Here is a 17,884-nt window from a genome sequence, read left to right on the forward strand (position 1 = left end):
CAAGTGCTCGTAGATATCTGTTATACACAAAAGAGATGCGGCCCAAAAGACCGTGCACTACAATGATAAACAGCCTCTCATGTCTTGGCCACCTGGCTTTCTCGTATCTCGATTTTTTTCTCGTATCTAGAGATAATTATTTGCTAGAAATTTTACCCGTATCTCGAAATGCTCGTATGTCGAGGTACCACTGTATTTGCAATGCATTTTACTCTGAGCCATTACTCCAAAGTCATTATGCATCGCAATGTACGAATGAATGACGAGCGCAACAAATCTGCATTATGAGTCTGGTGCCGTCAGTCCGTGTCGTCGGTGCATGTGCGTGAATTTGCCAGGTAATTGCTCCCGTCCAGCATAGCAATTATAATTTAGAGCACTGTGTTTGCACGTAAGGCGAATGGCCCCAATACCTGTAACAATATAATGGAAACGACCAGCACAAGCGTGCCTGCAGTAAATAGTACCTTTTATGGAGATAATAACGTTCATTTTTTATTGAGACTGTCAGGGCGATGGTCATTAATCTCAGTGGTCATTTTGTGGCCATGTAGCTGCTCTGTACAGGTTCATTTTAGCAGCATAAGGAGGATGAAATGAACCAATCTCCTACAATGATTGGTGCGCTGCCTATGAATGGGACTTTTGAAGTTGCTATTCTTGCCCTTCTTTTCACTACAAAAAAGAGTCTGTAAATATTTCCTAAAAAATCCAATGACACATTTTAAGATGAAGTCGCAGCAGCTCTTTAATAGAGATGTCTTAAATTGGTTAATTCAATGGTGCTTTGCAGTATTACTTTACTTAAGATTGGATATTAAAGGGTGCCATAAAAGACTACTATCCATACGATGGTTGTGTGTTATACTACAATATCGGCCTCGTATATACTACAATGGTACCTCGACATACGAGCACCCCGACATACGAACATTTCGAGATATGAGTAAAATTTCGAGCAAATAATTATCTCTAGATACGAGAAAATTTTCGAGATACGAGAAAGCCAGGTGGCGAAGACATGAGAGGCTGTTTATCATTGTAGCGCACTGTCTTTTTTGCCGTATCTCTTTCGTGTATAACAGATATCTACGAACGAGCACTGGGCGGAGCGTTGCATTTTTTTTCTGTGTTTTTTTTCCGCTAATTCAAGACTACTTCTCGTTGGCAAGTGGTCGTGCGTTATCCTATGGTGAGGACATTTGTGTGCATCATTTTCGGATTATTTTGAAGGGAATACAACAGCAAACAGCCTATCGAAAGTGAAAGTGAGGGTGGAGGCGGGGCAAACAGCCAACCCGGTCAGGAGAAGGAATAAAAATGTAAAACAAAATTAGAAAAAAGTTAGATTAAACTTATTTTTGAGTGTGTCTGCATCGTAATCCAAGTTCATTTAAATTTGTTTATATTACGATTCACCTGTGCCCCTCTCTCTACCCTACACGTAATCCGTCTAATTTTAGTTCGATTAAACCACATGTGTCTAAGTGGCGGCCCGGGGGCCAAATCTGGCCCGCCGCATCATTTTGTGTGGCCCGGGAAAGTAAATCATGAGTGCCGACTTTCTGTTTTAGGATCAAATTAAAATGAAGAGTATAGATGTATATTAAATTTCCTGATTTTCCCCCTTTTTAAATCAATAATTGTTATTTTTTAATCATTTTTTTCTGTGTTTTTAGTTCAAAAATCATTTTGTAAAATCTAAAAAAAATATATAAAAATCAAAAATAAACATAGTTTTAGATCTATAAAAAACTGAATATTCATGGCTTTTAATTCAGTTATTTTAATCCATTCATTAAAAAAACTAAATATTATATCTAAAATGGTCCGGTTCACATGAAATCGAGTTGACGTCAGACCCGAGTCTGACACCCATGTATTAAACACATTTTAGTAATATTAAACCACTAGTTATGTGTTACTTTATTAATAGATGGCGATTAGAAAAAATAAAACATTTTTCCAATCCAATATCCTGTTTTTGATGTTTTTTCAGAGGGTTGGAACGAATTAATTTGTTTTTAGTTCATTTCAATGGGAAACGTTCGTTCGAGTTACGAAAATATCGACATACGAGCTCAGTCCCGGAACAAATTAAGTTCGTATCTCGAGGTACCACTGTACTTGAAATGTACAGGTTAGCTGTGAGTAAAGCTAAAGCCTTTTTCAAGCAATACAAAATATGATGCAAATACTTGCAACTGTGCCTCTGTTTCATTGTGCTCATCTGTCTTCCCAGGTAGGCTGGTGGGAGAATGGCGCACTAAGGCTGCGCTATCCAGCTTGGTCCCGCTACGGGCCTTTTCTCAAACCTCCAGACGATGCCCAGCACTTGCGTGTTGTCACACTGGAGGAACGACCGTTTGTCATTGTGGAGCTGGCAGATCCCGCGTCTGGAACTTGCATTCGAGACTCCGTGCCCTGCAGACGGCCCCTCAACATAAGGTTTGATGCCTTTTGATGGGGATCCAAAAATGATGTCATCTTTTATAAATCAGTCAAACACATAAAATCGAAATTTGCTGAGGATCCACTGCCTTTAAAATCATTTACTTTGAATGTACATTATGCCAGGAAAAAGGCCTCTCGCAAACAAGAAAATTGGCCAGAACTAAATTAGGGGTTGGAGGCCAGTGGGGTGAGGGAAGATAGCCAATGGGAGGCCAGCGAGGTTTAAGGTTGCGCTCCCTTTTGGCTACTACGCCAATTTCAAAATTAATGACAGAATGCTAAAAGCGTATTTATGATTAGAGGGATGTTTGACATTTTGAAACTCCCCGTTTCGTAAGTTTTCGTCATTTCTTTCGTATCCTTAGACAAATTTACCCATTAAGATGTTTTGGTAACCAGAATATTATGTATGTAGAGATGTTTGTAAGTACATGCATCAGTGTACGGCAATCTCCGACAGTCACGAATGAACCTCCTTAGCCTGGTTTAAAAGGTATTACATATGACTACAATGTGATATATTTACTAACATTAAAAACCTGTTTTTGTAGAATACACAAATATGCCCAGATGGCCCAGGTACCCGGACATTTCGTCGACGGACACTTGGTGAACGGACACTTCGTCTCCGGACGTTTCGTCGAACGGACGTTTGGTCGCCGGACAGTTCGTCAAACAGACATTTCGTCATGTACACACAACGCCAATAATACGCAACTTATTGATAATGTGTTTAATTTGGGACAATAATAGTATAAAATGTGGGATGGGCATGGGCGAGGCAAGTTTGTCTATACACACACGAGAACAGGACGTATTGAAAAACCTGTACACACAACGCTAATAATACGCAACTTATTAATCATTGTGATATTAGATATTTAGATATTAATGCTCTGACATTGTCAATGCAATTACAAACTCTCTCTCACGATTATAATTTTGAGAGCGAGAGATTACCTGGTTGATCGCTTTCAACAGTAAACTCCCTCTCTCACTCTTGATTATAATTTTGAGAGCGAGCGAATCCGGCGACGAATTGTCCGTTCGACGAAATGTCTGGCGACGAAATGTCCGGCGACAAAATGTCTGTTCGCCGAACTGTCCGGCAACCAAACGTCCATTCGTCGAAACGTCCGGTCACAGCCCAGACTATGTGCAGTGCCCCCCAAATTGAGTTAGAAAGCTGCTGCAAAGACTAAAACTAAAAGTCTTGTCTTGAATAATAATACTTGCGTGATTAATTCATCATCCTAAAATGTTTCCTAAACTATAATCCAAGTACACTATTGCAAAAGTCAGTGTTTTGGCCCATTTCAATGATTTCCTTTGAAGTAAATTCCTTTGAATATCTAACAAAATGGAAGTCAAATAGCCTCCTGCAACATGTTGTACGTATTAGTATTGGATCTCTAGCTGCAGGCTGATATAAAGGGAAGTTTTTCACGCCATCAAGATGGCCTCCAACATCAGTCACCTTCCCAAACCGTGGTGTCTTCACCGCTTGACCAAAATCAATATCGGGCTTTTCTCCAGGGGGATGAGAGGGATGACTTGGAGCTTTTGGGAATTGCACGTGACCACAAAGAAGTTTTTAGAGTTCATCAGCTCCTGAAGACATGACAGCACCTATCCCGCCTCAGTCAATCAAACTTGGCAGTTCGGGCTCACATGATATACCGTATTTTCACGACAAAAAAGTCTTAAATTTTCTCCAAAATAGACATGGCGCCTTATAATCCAGTGAGCTTTATATATGGACCTATACTAAAATTGTTATCACGATAAAATAAAATAAATCAGTCGATAGGACAACTACGGCAAGCAGCCCCCGACTCTACTATTTTCCCGTAGATACAGTACTGCGCAGTGACTGCTGGGATATATAGGTTTTTTTTGTCAATACACCCAATGGGTTGTGGCCTGGCGATCGGCATCAACACAGTTGCGAACCATGGAAGACATCCTTGGAATAGTTATGCTAGCTACTATTTGCGAATGGATTGTGGCTGCCTGGATGAACGTATTAAACTCAGCGTTTTCGATGGACAATTGTTCAATTCGGACACAGAAAATGAGGACTTTGGTGGTTTTGTGGGTGATGATGACATGAGTACATTGTAAAATGGCTAAATAAAGTACAACCAAACTCAGTCTTGCTTCCGTTGCCTTTTTAAAAACGTGTTTTTAGCGTGCGACTGTAGCGTGCATTTGGTGCATGTAGCACCAAATTAGTGTGTTCGCCGTTGTAGTATATTGATACTATTAGTGCAAAGTTATCACAGCCGTCAACCTGGGTGTATTGACAAAAGGACTATATATCCCAGCAGTCACTGCGCACCGGAAATAGCGTCAGGAGCTGCTTCCGTAGACAGCGCTATTACAGTTCGATAATCATCCATAAATAATATATATATATACCATGCCTGGCTGCGTCTAAAACAGTGGTCCCCAAACTATTCCAGAAAGGGCCACAGTGGGTGCAGGTTTTCATTCCAACCGGTAATAGGAAACCTTTCCACCAATCTGGTATCCTAGAAATGCAATCAGTGAATTGCAGTCGGGTGCTTCTTTTTTCAGCAGGAACCTCATTGGTTAAACTGTTTGTGTTGGATTGGTTGGAACAAAAACCTGCACCCACAGCCGTCCTCCAGGACCGGTTTGGAGACCTCTGGTCTAAAAGAACGGTTCGTCCTTTGTGTGTGTAAAATACAGAAATAGCACTCGTTATTGACACTGCGGCTAAAAATACGATGCGCCGAATAGTCGTGAAAATACAGTAATTTGAATCCTTGTGACTTGTTTCCAGTGCCAATCAAGAAGGAGTAGCTCCCATGAAGCAATGCTGCAAGGGCTTCTGCATCGACATCCTCAAGAGATTGGCCAAGATCGTCGGCTTCACCTACGATCTTTACCTAGTGACCAACGGAAAGCACGGGAAGAAAATTGACGGCATTTGGAACGGCATGATTGGAGAGGCGAGTGTGCGCCGCTGCGGTGGTGTTTTGCGTATTCGTGCCTGCCGGCTTGTTTACCCGCGCTGAATTTTCTGTCAATAAGCCGTATGGCAACATTCGTCAGCCCCCTGGGTGACCATTAAACACGAGAATACACTGACAGCAATAGAGAGAATGCGGGAAAAGCAGACAGTTTACACTAATTAGATGGACAGGCATGATGTAAACACACGCTCCCTCTAACGCATTCCTTTGCATTTATCTAGCGAAAGGCCCGCATCGACAGTGTGACAGAACCTCTGGCTAGTTATATTCGCCCTTGGCGTTTTATTTTTTCCGCAATGCAAGTTTTATGTTGCGTTAAATTTGCATGACTTAAGCGGGTTGCGTAGGTTCAGTTCGCACTGTGAGGTTGGGAATGGTTGTCTGTGTAACGGTTCATGGTTTCGTCGGTTTTTTTTGCACAGTCAGCAGGGAGAGACTCCAGCTTACCTGGAACCTTTAAACCCATAAGCGGGTTAGAAAATAGATGAATATTAAGCCGCAAAAAGACAGAAAACAGAAAAGCAAACAACCAACAAAGACATTTACCGTATTTTCCGTACTAAAGGGTGCACTTTTACTCCCTGGTTTTGCTTGGCCTGTGCTTTATACTGACTACATAATGTTAAAATAAAGTACTTTTAGCATTTCTAGCATTAAATTCAAACTGTGAAATTTGGTGTTTAAAAAAAGTGATTTAAATGTTTTATTTTATTTATTTAATTACTCTAATTATTTAATTTTCTTTATCATTTTTGACAAGTGTCATTGATATTGCAGATTCAACTATAGTCCGGAAAATACGATGATCATTCACTGCCAACCCTCCCTGTTAAAACACATTTCACGTCAATCGCTATTAATAGTATCAATAGTAGAGTGGTACCTCTACATACGAGCTTAATTCGTTCCGGGACTGAGCTCGTATGTCGATCTGGGGGACTTTATCCACGGCAACGCACTCGTAACCGAACAAACAAATTTAAATTAACTTGGATTAATATATACAGACACACTCAAACATACGTTTAATGTAACTTTACACAAAACTGAATTCTAATTTTGTTTTACATTTTTATACCTTCTCCTGGCCAGGTTAGCGGTTTGCCACGCCTCCACCTTCACGTTCGCTATCGATGGGCTGTTTGCTTTTCTATTCCCTTCAAAATATTCCGAAAATGATGCACACAAATGTCCTAACAATAGGATAACGCACGACCACTTGCACAGGAGAAGTAGTCTGACTGGAGCGAACAGGCTGAGGGGGGGAAAACACTGAAAAAATGCAACAGCTCAGCCTACCCACGTATTGATTGTGGGTAATGAAGTTTTATTCTGAGAAAGGGTGCCATTGGCTATCGGTGTTGTGTGCACGAGTATACTTCATTACCCAGAAAGCCTTCTTTTTGCCCGCGCATGCGCGTTGTGCGATTTCTGGTCCATGTGTAGGAGAAACTCGTGTGAAGAAACCATTCAGTGCTCGTAGATATCTGTTATACACGAAAGAGATGCGACAAAAAAAGACAATGCGCTACAATGATAAACAGCCTCTCATGTCATGGCCTTCTCTCATCTCGAAATTTTTCTCGTATCTCGAGCATCTCGTAGGTAGAGCTGCTCGTATGTAGAGGTACCACTGTATTTATTCTTCATTATAATATATTTAATTACTATAATTATTGCATTTTCTTTATTATTTTGGACAAGTCCTGATTTATATTGCTGATTCAACTATAGTCCGGAAAACACGGTGATCATTCACTAACAACCCTCCCTGTTAAAATCAATCGCTATTAATAGTATCAATGGAGTTTAAACAAAAATGACCAAAAATACACGCATGTCATGAAACAAACAATTAAGATGGATATATTTCATTGAAGCGCCTAACCTTTTCCGTAGTCAGAGAAGGAACAAACTCTCCGACCCCTGCTTGTCAGGCATCTAAAATCATTTCCAATGTGGTCATCTTCCTCGCTATCATTTACGACTTGAACCTCAGCCAGGGCTGTCTATCAAATCTATTTTCACACGCAGAGGGCCGAGCAAATGTTGTCTCAGACTGGCGTGTGCCTTTTGATCAGATGCTCCAAAGCCTGCTATTCTTTGATCAGGTAATCTAGGCTCTGCAAAGTTGAAGGGAGGGCACTCTGCGTTCCGCTTGGCTAAAATTTTCTGCTGATTTGCTATGAAGAGTGGATGTGCCATGTCTAATATAGATTAACATTTCACTTGTACAATCAGTCGCCTTTTCAGTTTTTTTCCCCTAAACGGTGGCAGGAAGGAGACCGACCCAGGCTCGTTTTGTATGCAAATGAGATGCACAAGAGATATGTTCTGCATTTGTACCATATTGTGGAAAAGAATGTGTGCATAAATTACGGGTCTACAAATGGTCAGATGAGAGGAATACAATTATAGGGGCTAAGATAATTACATTTCTCCTCTGTGACTGCTTTCTGTCTCTTTTAGGTCGTAAACAAGCGGGCAGACATGGCCATTGGCTCTCTGACTATCAATGAGGAGAGGTCCGAGGTCGTGGATTTCTCTGTCCCTTTTGTAGAAACGGGGATCAGTGTCATGGTCTCCCGTAGCAACGGAACTGTATCACCGTCTGCTTTCCTAGGTGAGACAAAATACTTTATGTCATTATAAACACGAATGTTAAGAACATGCATTTGAGTTGGTAAAAAAAATATATACAGTGGTACCTCGAGATACGAGCTTAATGCGTTCCGGGACTTTTTGCACGGCAACGTGCTCGTAACATAACACAAACAAATTGAAATGAACTTGGATTACGATGCAGACACACTCAAAAATAAGTTTAATCTAACCTTACACTAAACTTAATTCTAATTTTGTTTTAAATTTTGATAAATTTCTTCTCCTGGCTGGGTTGGTTCTATTTGCCCCGCCTCCACCCTGACTTACACATGCAACCTATCGATTGTTTGCTTTTGTATTCCCCTCAAAATATTCCCAAAACGATGCACACAAATTTCCTCACAAATAGAAGTACAACGAGAAGTAGTATATACGCCACATGTGTCAAAGTGGCGGCCCGGGGGCCAAATCTGGCCCGCCGCATCATTTTGTGTGGCCCGGGAAAATAAATCATGAGTGCCGACTTTCTGTTTTAGGATCAAATTAAAATGAAGAGTATAGATGAATATTAAATGTCCTGATTTTCCCCCTTTTAAATCAATAATTGTAATTTTTTACTCCATTTTTTCTGTGTTTTTAGTTCAAAAATCATTTTGTAAAATCTAAAAATGTATGTAAAAAAAAGCTAAAATAAACATTGTTTTAGATCTATAAAAAGTGAATATTCTGGGCTTTTAATCCAGTTCTTTTAATCCATATATAAAAAAATCTAAATATTATATCTAAAATGGTCCGGCCTGCATGAAATCAAGTTGACGTTAATGTGAACCAACCAGAGTTTGACACCCTTGATATACGCCATTTGCAGTGACTAGTGGGGGGAAAAACACTGAAAAAATGCAACACTTCCCCCAGTGCTCGCAGAGAAATTACAAAGAGGGAGTTGCGACCAGAGACATTACACGAGGGAGTTGCGGGGAGAGAGACAGTGCCCATGAAGTTCTTATGAGCAGCCTCTCGCGTCCGCTGCTTGTATATCAAAATGTGTCTCGTATCTCAAGATAAATATTTACTCAAAATGTTACTCGTATCTTAAATTGCTCATATATCGGGGCACTCCTATGTCGAGGTACCACTGTAGTCACCACGTCAACAATCACAATTTCCATTTTACAATACAAGCATATTTTTACTGGTGTCTTTTGTTTCCCCATAAAGAACCCTACAGCCCAGCAGTGTGGGTGATGATGTTCGTCATGTGCCTGACCGTAGTGGCTGTGACCGTCTTTATCTTTGAGTTCTTCAGTCCCGTGGGCTACAATCGCAGTCTACAAACTGGCAAGAGTGAGTGATGAGTGCGCCCTGTCTGTTTTTCCACACCAGATTGATGAGTTTAAATGCAGTCCATCACTGTCTCTACAAAGATCAAATGGACAAATAGTGAACAAACGCATGCCTCGGTTAGGGGTCTTACAAGAGAAAGGCTGTTTGAGAACAGCAAAATACTGAACAAACATTCGGGATATTCTGATGCAGTTCTTAACTGATGAGAATTAACATGGTAATTGTACAAATTGGGACAACACAGGCAGCAAAAGCAAACTGGAACAAAATAAGTAATGGCGACGTCAACAACCGAGTGAGACAGTCTTACCGTTGAAAATGTTCGCTTTCTAATAAGTCGCTACTAGTCAGTTTTGTGAATATAAATAGTATTGCTGTATTGGTATGAGTCTTTGTTATTTTTTGGTTAAAAATTGTCTCCCGTCACACCTCGCTCTGTCTTTCTGGTTTTGGCACTGTGGACTCATTTGGTGCCAGTTCATTTAGCATTGTACCAATTTTTGTCCACTCAGGATTTGTGTAACAAGCAGAAGCATAAACTTTCAGAACATGTATACAGTGGTACCTCGAGATACGAGCTTAATTCGTTCCGGGACTGAGCTCGTATGTTGATCTTCTCGTAACTCGAACAAACGTTTCCCATTGAAATGAACTAAAAACAAATTAATTCGTTCCAACCCTCTGAAAAGACACCAAAAACAGGATATTGGATTGGAAAAAATATTTCATTTCTTCTAATTCACCATCTATCAACAAAGTAACATATAACTAGTGGTTTAATAGTAATAAAATGTGTTTAATAGAACTAAAATTGGACGGATTTCACGGAGGATAGAGAAAGAGGGACGGGGGGTGGGTATTCCAGCGCAACGCACTCGTAACAGGATAAACAATTTTAAATTAATTTGGATTAATATATACAGTCACACGCAAACATACATTTAAGGTAACTTTACACAAAACTGAATTCTAATCTTGTTTTAATTTTTTTTACCTTTTTGTTCTGAGCGGGTTAGCTGTTTGCCACGCCTCCACCCTCACGTTCGCTATCGATGGGCTGTTTGCTGTTGTATTCCCTTCAAAATATTCCCAAAATGATGCACACAAATGTCCTCACAATAGGATAACGCACGACCACTTGCCAACGAGAAGTAGTCTTGAATTAGCGATCGCTCCGCTAACGGGATCTAACAGGTTAAGAGGGGGGAAAAACACTGAAAAAATGCAACGCTCCCCCCAGTGCTCGCAGAGACATTACAAAGAGGGAGTTGCGACCAGAGATATTACACGAGCAGTTGCGGGGGAGAGAGCCAGTGCCCCTGATGTTCTTATGAGCAGCCAACGAGAAGTAATATACTATACTCCTCGTATTAGCGATCGCTCCGGCATTCGCACTGAAAAAAATGCAACGCTCCGCCCAGTGCTCGTACATATCTGTTAAACACGAAAGAGATGCGGCAAAAAAGACAATGATAAACAGCCTCTCATGTCTGGCCACCTGGCTTTCTCGTATCTCGAAATTTTTCTCGTATCTAGAGATAATTATTTGCTCGAAATTTTCCTCGTATCTCGAAATGCTCGTATGTAGAGGTACCACTGTACATTGAAAACTTACAAAATGTTGATTTTGCTGTCTGCTGGTTGGTATTCATACTTTGAGCTGAAGTGAACCAACCATACAAACACTTTGGTTAGGTGACAGCTTTCACCAAAAAATATAAACTATAAGAGCAATCGCAATATTAATTCATTTATTTATTTTGTACGATGAAGGCACCTTCTTTTAGTTCGGCTCTCCAGAGATTCAACCAGTTAAGCATGAAATGAAATAGCTGCTGTCCTGTACCAATAAACTTTCATGACTTTAAGAGATTAAGACCACAGGAGTTCCTTGGTTTATGAGACTTTTCTTCCTAGTGTAGGAATGTGGACAGTGTATGTAATTGTGAAAAAGTCAGAATGAGCCTTTTTAAAAATGGTAAGAAAAGTTTTTGGGGGGGGCTGAAACTAATTATGCAGTTTGAATTTATTCCACGATACAAATTCAACAAGTAAATTTAAGGTACCAATCTATATGTTTGCTTTATTTATTCATTCATGAGATATTTTTTAATGCTTTATCTAGAACACCGTAAATCATCAGTGCCGACTTTCTGTTTTAGGATCAAATTAAAATGAAGAGTATATAAGTATATTCAATGTCCTGATTTTCCCCCTTTTAAATCAATAATTGTAATTTTTTAACCATTTTTTCTGTGTTTTTAGTTCAAAAATCATTTTGTAAAATCTAAAAATATATATAAAAATAAAATAAACATTGTTTTAGATGTATAAAAAACCGAATATTCAGGGCTTTTAATCCAGTTCTTTTAATCCATTTATAAAAAGTCTATCTAAGTTTATCTAAAATGGTCCTGACCACATGAAATCGAGTTAACGTTAACGCGGCCCGCGAACCAACCCGAGTCTGACACCCCTGATCTAGAATGTGATTATTTGGAACTTGCCTGTGTGGGTAATCTCGGGGCACCCCCACCCCACCCTAGTGAAGATAAAGCGGTTGAGAAAAAAACTGCCTCGTACAGTATTTCCTAAAAAGAGTGACGGTGAGTCAAAATAGCTTAAAGGTTTTTTTCCGCCAACAAGTTGAGATGCGTGACAACATCACGGGACTGAACCTCATCGGCATGCGTGTAACTTAAGGTAACATTTCCCCAGTTCCCCATAATACGCCAATAGCGAATAAATACAGCTGTTAAAGTTTTGGTGGACGTCTTGAGAAGATAACTTTTTGAAAAAAAAACTTTAAAAAAATGGAACCTGCCTGTTTAAAAATTTACTTCCCTCAGAGGTTCCATGTGCCACTACAGTTTTTCCCCCAGTTTCTCAGTGAGTCGAGTTTCTTGATGCTACCACGCAGAAGGGGGTTGCAATCCCAGTGCACAGATGAGCGATGTGATTTTGGAGCCGTTTTTGATGCATCTGTATCGTCCCTGGGTGATTGCTGGGAACCCCAATTGACTTTAACGTAAGATGCTGCCCCCTATTGAGTGGGAGTTCAAAACATAAATCACCTGGTTGTTGAAATCAGCCGCAAGCGGTGCCTTTGACTGTCGAGTGCGCTGAAGAGGGAATTGTTGAACCGCATCGGAGGATGTCTAACATGAAAGAGGCTATCTATTATTCAGCGTTGTAGTTTTTATCCCTGTGATATTTAATGTCTCAGATGCAAGGGACAGTCTCCACTCTACTGGTGCATGATTGCTACACTTTGCATAGATTTAAGTGAGTCATCTTCCAGCACATCCATCAAGCCGCTTGCCTTGCTTCCTCCTTTACTACTGACTGTCATATTATGACAGTCTATCCAAATGGCTTTAAAAGTGATTTGTACCATAAGGTTACATTATTATCAGCTTTGTTGTCAAACGATTCATACAACAACTATGCTTTCAGCTTTAACAAATAAAATATTGGGTTTACGTTGATTGGATGAAGAAAATCACTCGTCTACTAGGATTCGACAGCTGTTTCTGGCGACCGTAAAAAAATTCAACTCTCTACGATGCACGGTTTGGACAAACGTAGCAAGAGAATCTTAACACACACACACACATACACATCCATCCTTAAATCACGCTTTATAAGGATTATAGATAAAATGTCAATATATAGTGGGAGGGGGGGGGGTATTATTTATTCTATTGCGGTCCCTTGTCACTATGGGAACACAAGTATACATTATTATTTGTCTAACTTGTCTCTTAGAGTAATCATTTTACAATGAAAAAAAGTTGTCAGTTTTCATGATACAATGGACAATTTTCAAAAGGAATGTGTTGAGCAAAACGTATGTGCTCATTTGTATTTTCTTCATTTGAATTTCATAAAATAGTATGGCTAAAATATCTCACTCATCGCAATACTGCGCTTCAATCTAACCATAATATTAGAATGGATGATCTAATCCAAGGGTGTCAGACTCGGGTTGGTTCATGGGCCGCTTTAACGTCAACTTGATTTCACGTGGGCCGGACCATTTTAGATATAATATTTAGATTTTTTTTAATAAATTGATTAAAAGAACCGGATTAAAAGCCCTGTTTTTTACGGATCTAAAACAATGTTTATTTTAGCTTTTTTTATATATATGTTTAGATTTTACAAAATGATATTTGAACTAAAAACACAGAAAAAATGTATTAAAACGTTACAATTATTGATTTAAAAGGGGGAAAATCAGGAAATGTAATATACATCTATACTCTTCATTTTAATTTGATCCTAAAACAGAAAGTCAGCACTCATGATTTACTTTCCCCGGCCACACAAAATGATGCGGCGGGCCAGATTTGGCCCCCGGGCCGCCACTTTGACACATATGATCTAATCAGACCTTGCATACTTTAATGATGAATCTCGAGCAGAAAGTGAAAGCTTATTTACGAATATTTTTTAGGCTAAAATGTCCTCCAGTTCTGTAATAATATACAGCAAAGCCATTTTACCATTCATCCATTGAAGGTTTACTTGAACAGTTCTGCACAGCCACATGCTTTTGAACAGCGATTTAACAACCACTAACCATTTTTCTTTCTCTGCACAGAGTCTGGAGGGTCCACTTTCACTATTGGGAAGTCTGTGTGGCTTTTATGGGCCATTGTATTCAATAACTCAGTGCCAGTGGAGAACCCCAGAGGAACAACGAGCAAGATCATGGTGCTGATATGGGCCTTCTTCGCCGTCATCTTCCTGGCCTCGTACACTGCTAACCTGGCGGCCTTCATGATTCAGGAGGAGTACATTGACACGGTGTCAGGGCTCTCTGACAAAAAGGTACACCGTCACTTGAATGCTAATAAGCTGAACTGGGGAAAAAAGGCAAATTGAAGTTGTGAGGAAGTCAAATCTCATGAATTTTAATGTTAAAATTGATTACCGTATTTTCACGACTATACGGCGCATCGTATTTTTAGCCGCAGTGTCAATAACGAGTGCTATTTCTGTATTTGACACACACAAAGGACGCACCGTTTTTACAGACGCAGCCAGGCATGGCAAAACATACACCAGCTTAAACATACGGACACACGCTAAAAACCCGTTTTTAAAAAGGCAACGGAAGCAAAACTGAGTTCGGTTGTACTTTATTTAGCCATTTTACAATGTACTCGCGTCATCATCACAAATCCATCAAAGTCCTCATTTTCAGTGTCCGAATTGAACAATTGTCCAAATAAGTCATCAAAAACGCTGAGTTTTATACGTTCGTCCAGTCGGCCACAATTCATTCGCAAATAGTAGCTAGTGTAACTATTCCAACGCTGCCTTCCATGCTTCGTAAAGCTGTGTTGATGACTGATTATTATTGTGTCCAGGCCACAATCCATTGGGTGTATTGACAAAAGAACTATATATCCCAGCATTCACTGTGCAGTACTTTTTCTACGGGGAAAATAGTAGTGTCGGGGGCTGCTTGCCGTAATTGTGAGAGCTGTAGATGATGGTGTACCCTATCGACTGATTTATTTTATTTTATCGTGATAACTATTTTAGTATTGGTCCATATATAAAGCACACTGGATTATAAGGCGCCCTGTCTATTTTGGAGAAAATTTAAGACTCATGTGCGCCTTATAGTCGTGAAAATACGGTATAATGGGGGGTTTAAAGAAAGGACTAAAATCTCATTTGATATAAATGCTATTATCACAGTTCTTGAAGACATAAAAGGCCGTTCTAAATGCTCTTTAAAGTCCACGACTTGACCTTTTTCCCCCCAAGATTGGAGTGTGCTCAAAGTGTAACAACTTAGTCTGGAAAGGTGACAGAAGTAGGCCAAACAGATTGGTGCACAGCCTGAGGTGTCTCATGCCCCTTCCACCTCTGTTAGTTTCAGCATCCCGAAGAGCAGTATCCGCCGCTCAAGTTTGGAACGGTGCCAAACGGGAGCACCGAGAAAAATATCCGCTCCAACTACCCGGACATGCACCAGTACATGGGAAAATATAACCAGAGGGGAGTGGAGGACGCCATTCTCAACTTGAAAACAGGGTTTGTTTGCTTTTACATGCTGTCTTCTATTATGTCATTTTACATTCGGCCATCCTTCACTTTTTCAATCATTTCATTCAAAGTGGGTAAGTCCATCATTCCAGAAGGTCTGATGAAAACCGAATTTGGAAAAACTGATTATTAACCATATAGGAATTCATGTTAAAGGAATAGAGACAACACTATTATGACTGACTTTTTTTAAAAGACGGTTGCTCAAAGTATTGAAGTATCATTCATTCTTTTTCTGAACCGCTTCATCTTCATTAGGGTTGTGGGGGGTGCTGGAGCCTATTATTTAAGTATGCGACTGGAAAATTTCTAACACCCATAGCCACCTAGTTCCACACACACAGAAGCATTAACAGTGCATATTCTCACATTGCTAAGCATTCAAGTTTACTTTCAATTGTGTTCAAAACCAACACAAAATCCACTGACCAAAACTCAAAGAAGAATTAACCTCATTATCGCTGCTGAGTGTCTTTTGATTACAAAAATATTTTTGTTAGTAGAGTTTAGTGTACAGTATTATGAGCCAGTAAAGAAGCTAAGCACGCAGAAATGAGCAGTTAGGACACCGTGGGATCCTCATCTCTCTTATTATTCCACCGTATAAAAACAGACAAACACATTCAAAGAGAAATAAAAACTAAGCAGATACTTATCTCTGCTGCTAAAATTTAGAAGGGAATGTAGATGAGAAAATGTTATTTATTTATTATTTTATTTTGTTTATATAATTTTTTTATATTATTTATTTTATTTTTTATTTTATTTTTTATATTTTTTTATATTATTTATTTATTATTTTTATTATTATTTATTTATTTCTATGATTATTTAGCCAATCCAATTCATAGCCAAAAATGAGAGAAGAAACAGTAGAAATAGCACGTATATTAACATTGAAATGACTCCAAAAAGCATGGTTTTGAACTGATTGGCTGGTACTGACAGTGATACACTAAAAAAACAAAAACAAACTTCCTATCAGACATGCTAATTTACTAAGATCCAGTGGCGGTCCGTGCATTTTCTCGCAGTGCCTTCAACGGGTAAAATCCACTTCCTAGCAGCATTTTATGATTAAATACAAATACTGGAGCTTTTCAGACATTACAAATGGGCCGTGGGGTGATTTTCCCGGGAAAAGACAGCGATGGACGTCAATGGCGAAACGGCAAAAATTGCACTAAAATGGGGTAAAATCCACTTCCTAGCAGCATTTAGTGATTAAATACAAACACTGGAGCATAAATACAACCACTGGAGCTTTTCAGATATCAGAACCGGGTCCACAGTTGAAATATTATTTAGGAATATAGCCATATTTTACTCACCAAAAATCCTTTTTAACTGTACACAATATCCATCCTCCTTTCGTTCTTCCTTCTCTTCTATCGCCATTGAAGCTAATGCTGAAAGTCAAGCCTGTCCTGTCGTATTTCTGACATAGTCCGTCTTGAAAATGGCTTTAAATCAACACAACAATATATTTGGTTGTGTAGCTCGCTACAGATACAGTTTGGTAGCTCTGGCTAATCACTAGCCAATCATAGTTGGTGAAAGCAATGACGTATCCCTACGCCTGCGACAAGGCATTGTGGTGTTGGCAACTCAAAATCTGATTGGTTAAAGCAACAGTCTTATCGATGCTTGTTTAATGCAGCAGAGCCTGCAGAACTGATTGTGAAGGCCTTGAGGCAGATTTCTGACCCTGGCAACAAATAATGGCTGAAATGTGATTGGTTAAATGCTTCAATATGAAAACACACATCTGGAAGCAGTGCAACCAGGGGGGAAAGCAATGAAGAAAGCTAACAGACAATTTGAAATTATTTAATAAGTATTGATGGACAAAATATAATATATGATTCAGATATTTCTTAGGCCAGCAGAGAAGGCCTTGAAGGCCCTGACGGCCCGCCACTGCTAAGATCTTACCATAACACATCTGGCAGCCCTTCACCCCAAAATGGATTAGACATTTAACGCGGTCAGCGGCTTTGAATGAATTAATTAGGATAGCAAATCATGTATTATACATTTTAACACAACGAACTGCTGTGGTGCTTATTTCCCTCACACCTGCCGTGTTGCAGCAATCTTGTGGTAAAAGTTGACAACAGCATTCTTTTCAACTCTGACTCACATTTTAATCTTTTGTCACGCTTTTCCTTCTTCTACGCGCAAATTCCATCACCTTCAGTATCACTCCCACCACCTTTGAGACTCTATCAACTACACAGTCCGTTTCCAGTATATAAAAAAAATCTCCATCACCAGGCATATGTGTTGTGGGTAATCCCATTTTTTTTCTTCAAGCCCATCACGGTTCCACCCGCCTCAAAGTCGTGTCAGCATAAATCTAACTCGGCGTTGTCACGCGTTGAATAATTGAAACTATTGCTTTCTTGTATCCT

At 39.6% G+C, this 17,884-nt stretch overlaps 1 protein-coding gene across 1 annotated transcript in view; it reads left to right on the forward strand.

The window, feature by feature from the left end:
- The window catches only part of grin2db (glutamate receptor, ionotropic, N-methyl D-aspartate 2D, b), a 92,422-nt gene that overhangs the window by 57,735 nt on the left and 16,803 nt on the right, over positions 1-17,884 (forward strand). Inside the window, exons 7-12 of the mRNA XM_077598128.1 lie at positions 2,243-2,448; positions 5,264-5,432; positions 7,926-8,079; positions 9,279-9,404; positions 14,011-14,240; positions 15,298-15,458. Coding sequence (XP_077454254.1) covers positions 2,243-2,448; positions 5,264-5,432; positions 7,926-8,079; positions 9,279-9,404; positions 14,011-14,240; positions 15,298-15,458 — 1,046 coding nt within the window. The remainder of the gene's footprint in view (positions 1-2,242; positions 2,449-5,263; positions 5,433-7,925; positions 8,080-9,278; positions 9,405-14,010; positions 14,241-15,297; positions 15,459-17,884) is intronic.

Source organism: Stigmatopora argus, chromosome 4, assembly GCF_051989625.1.
Source record: "Stigmatopora argus isolate UIUO_Sarg chromosome 4, RoL_Sarg_1.0, whole genome shotgun sequence".
Lineage (NCBI taxonomy): Eukaryota > Metazoa > Chordata > Actinopteri > Syngnathiformes > Syngnathidae > Stigmatopora > Stigmatopora argus.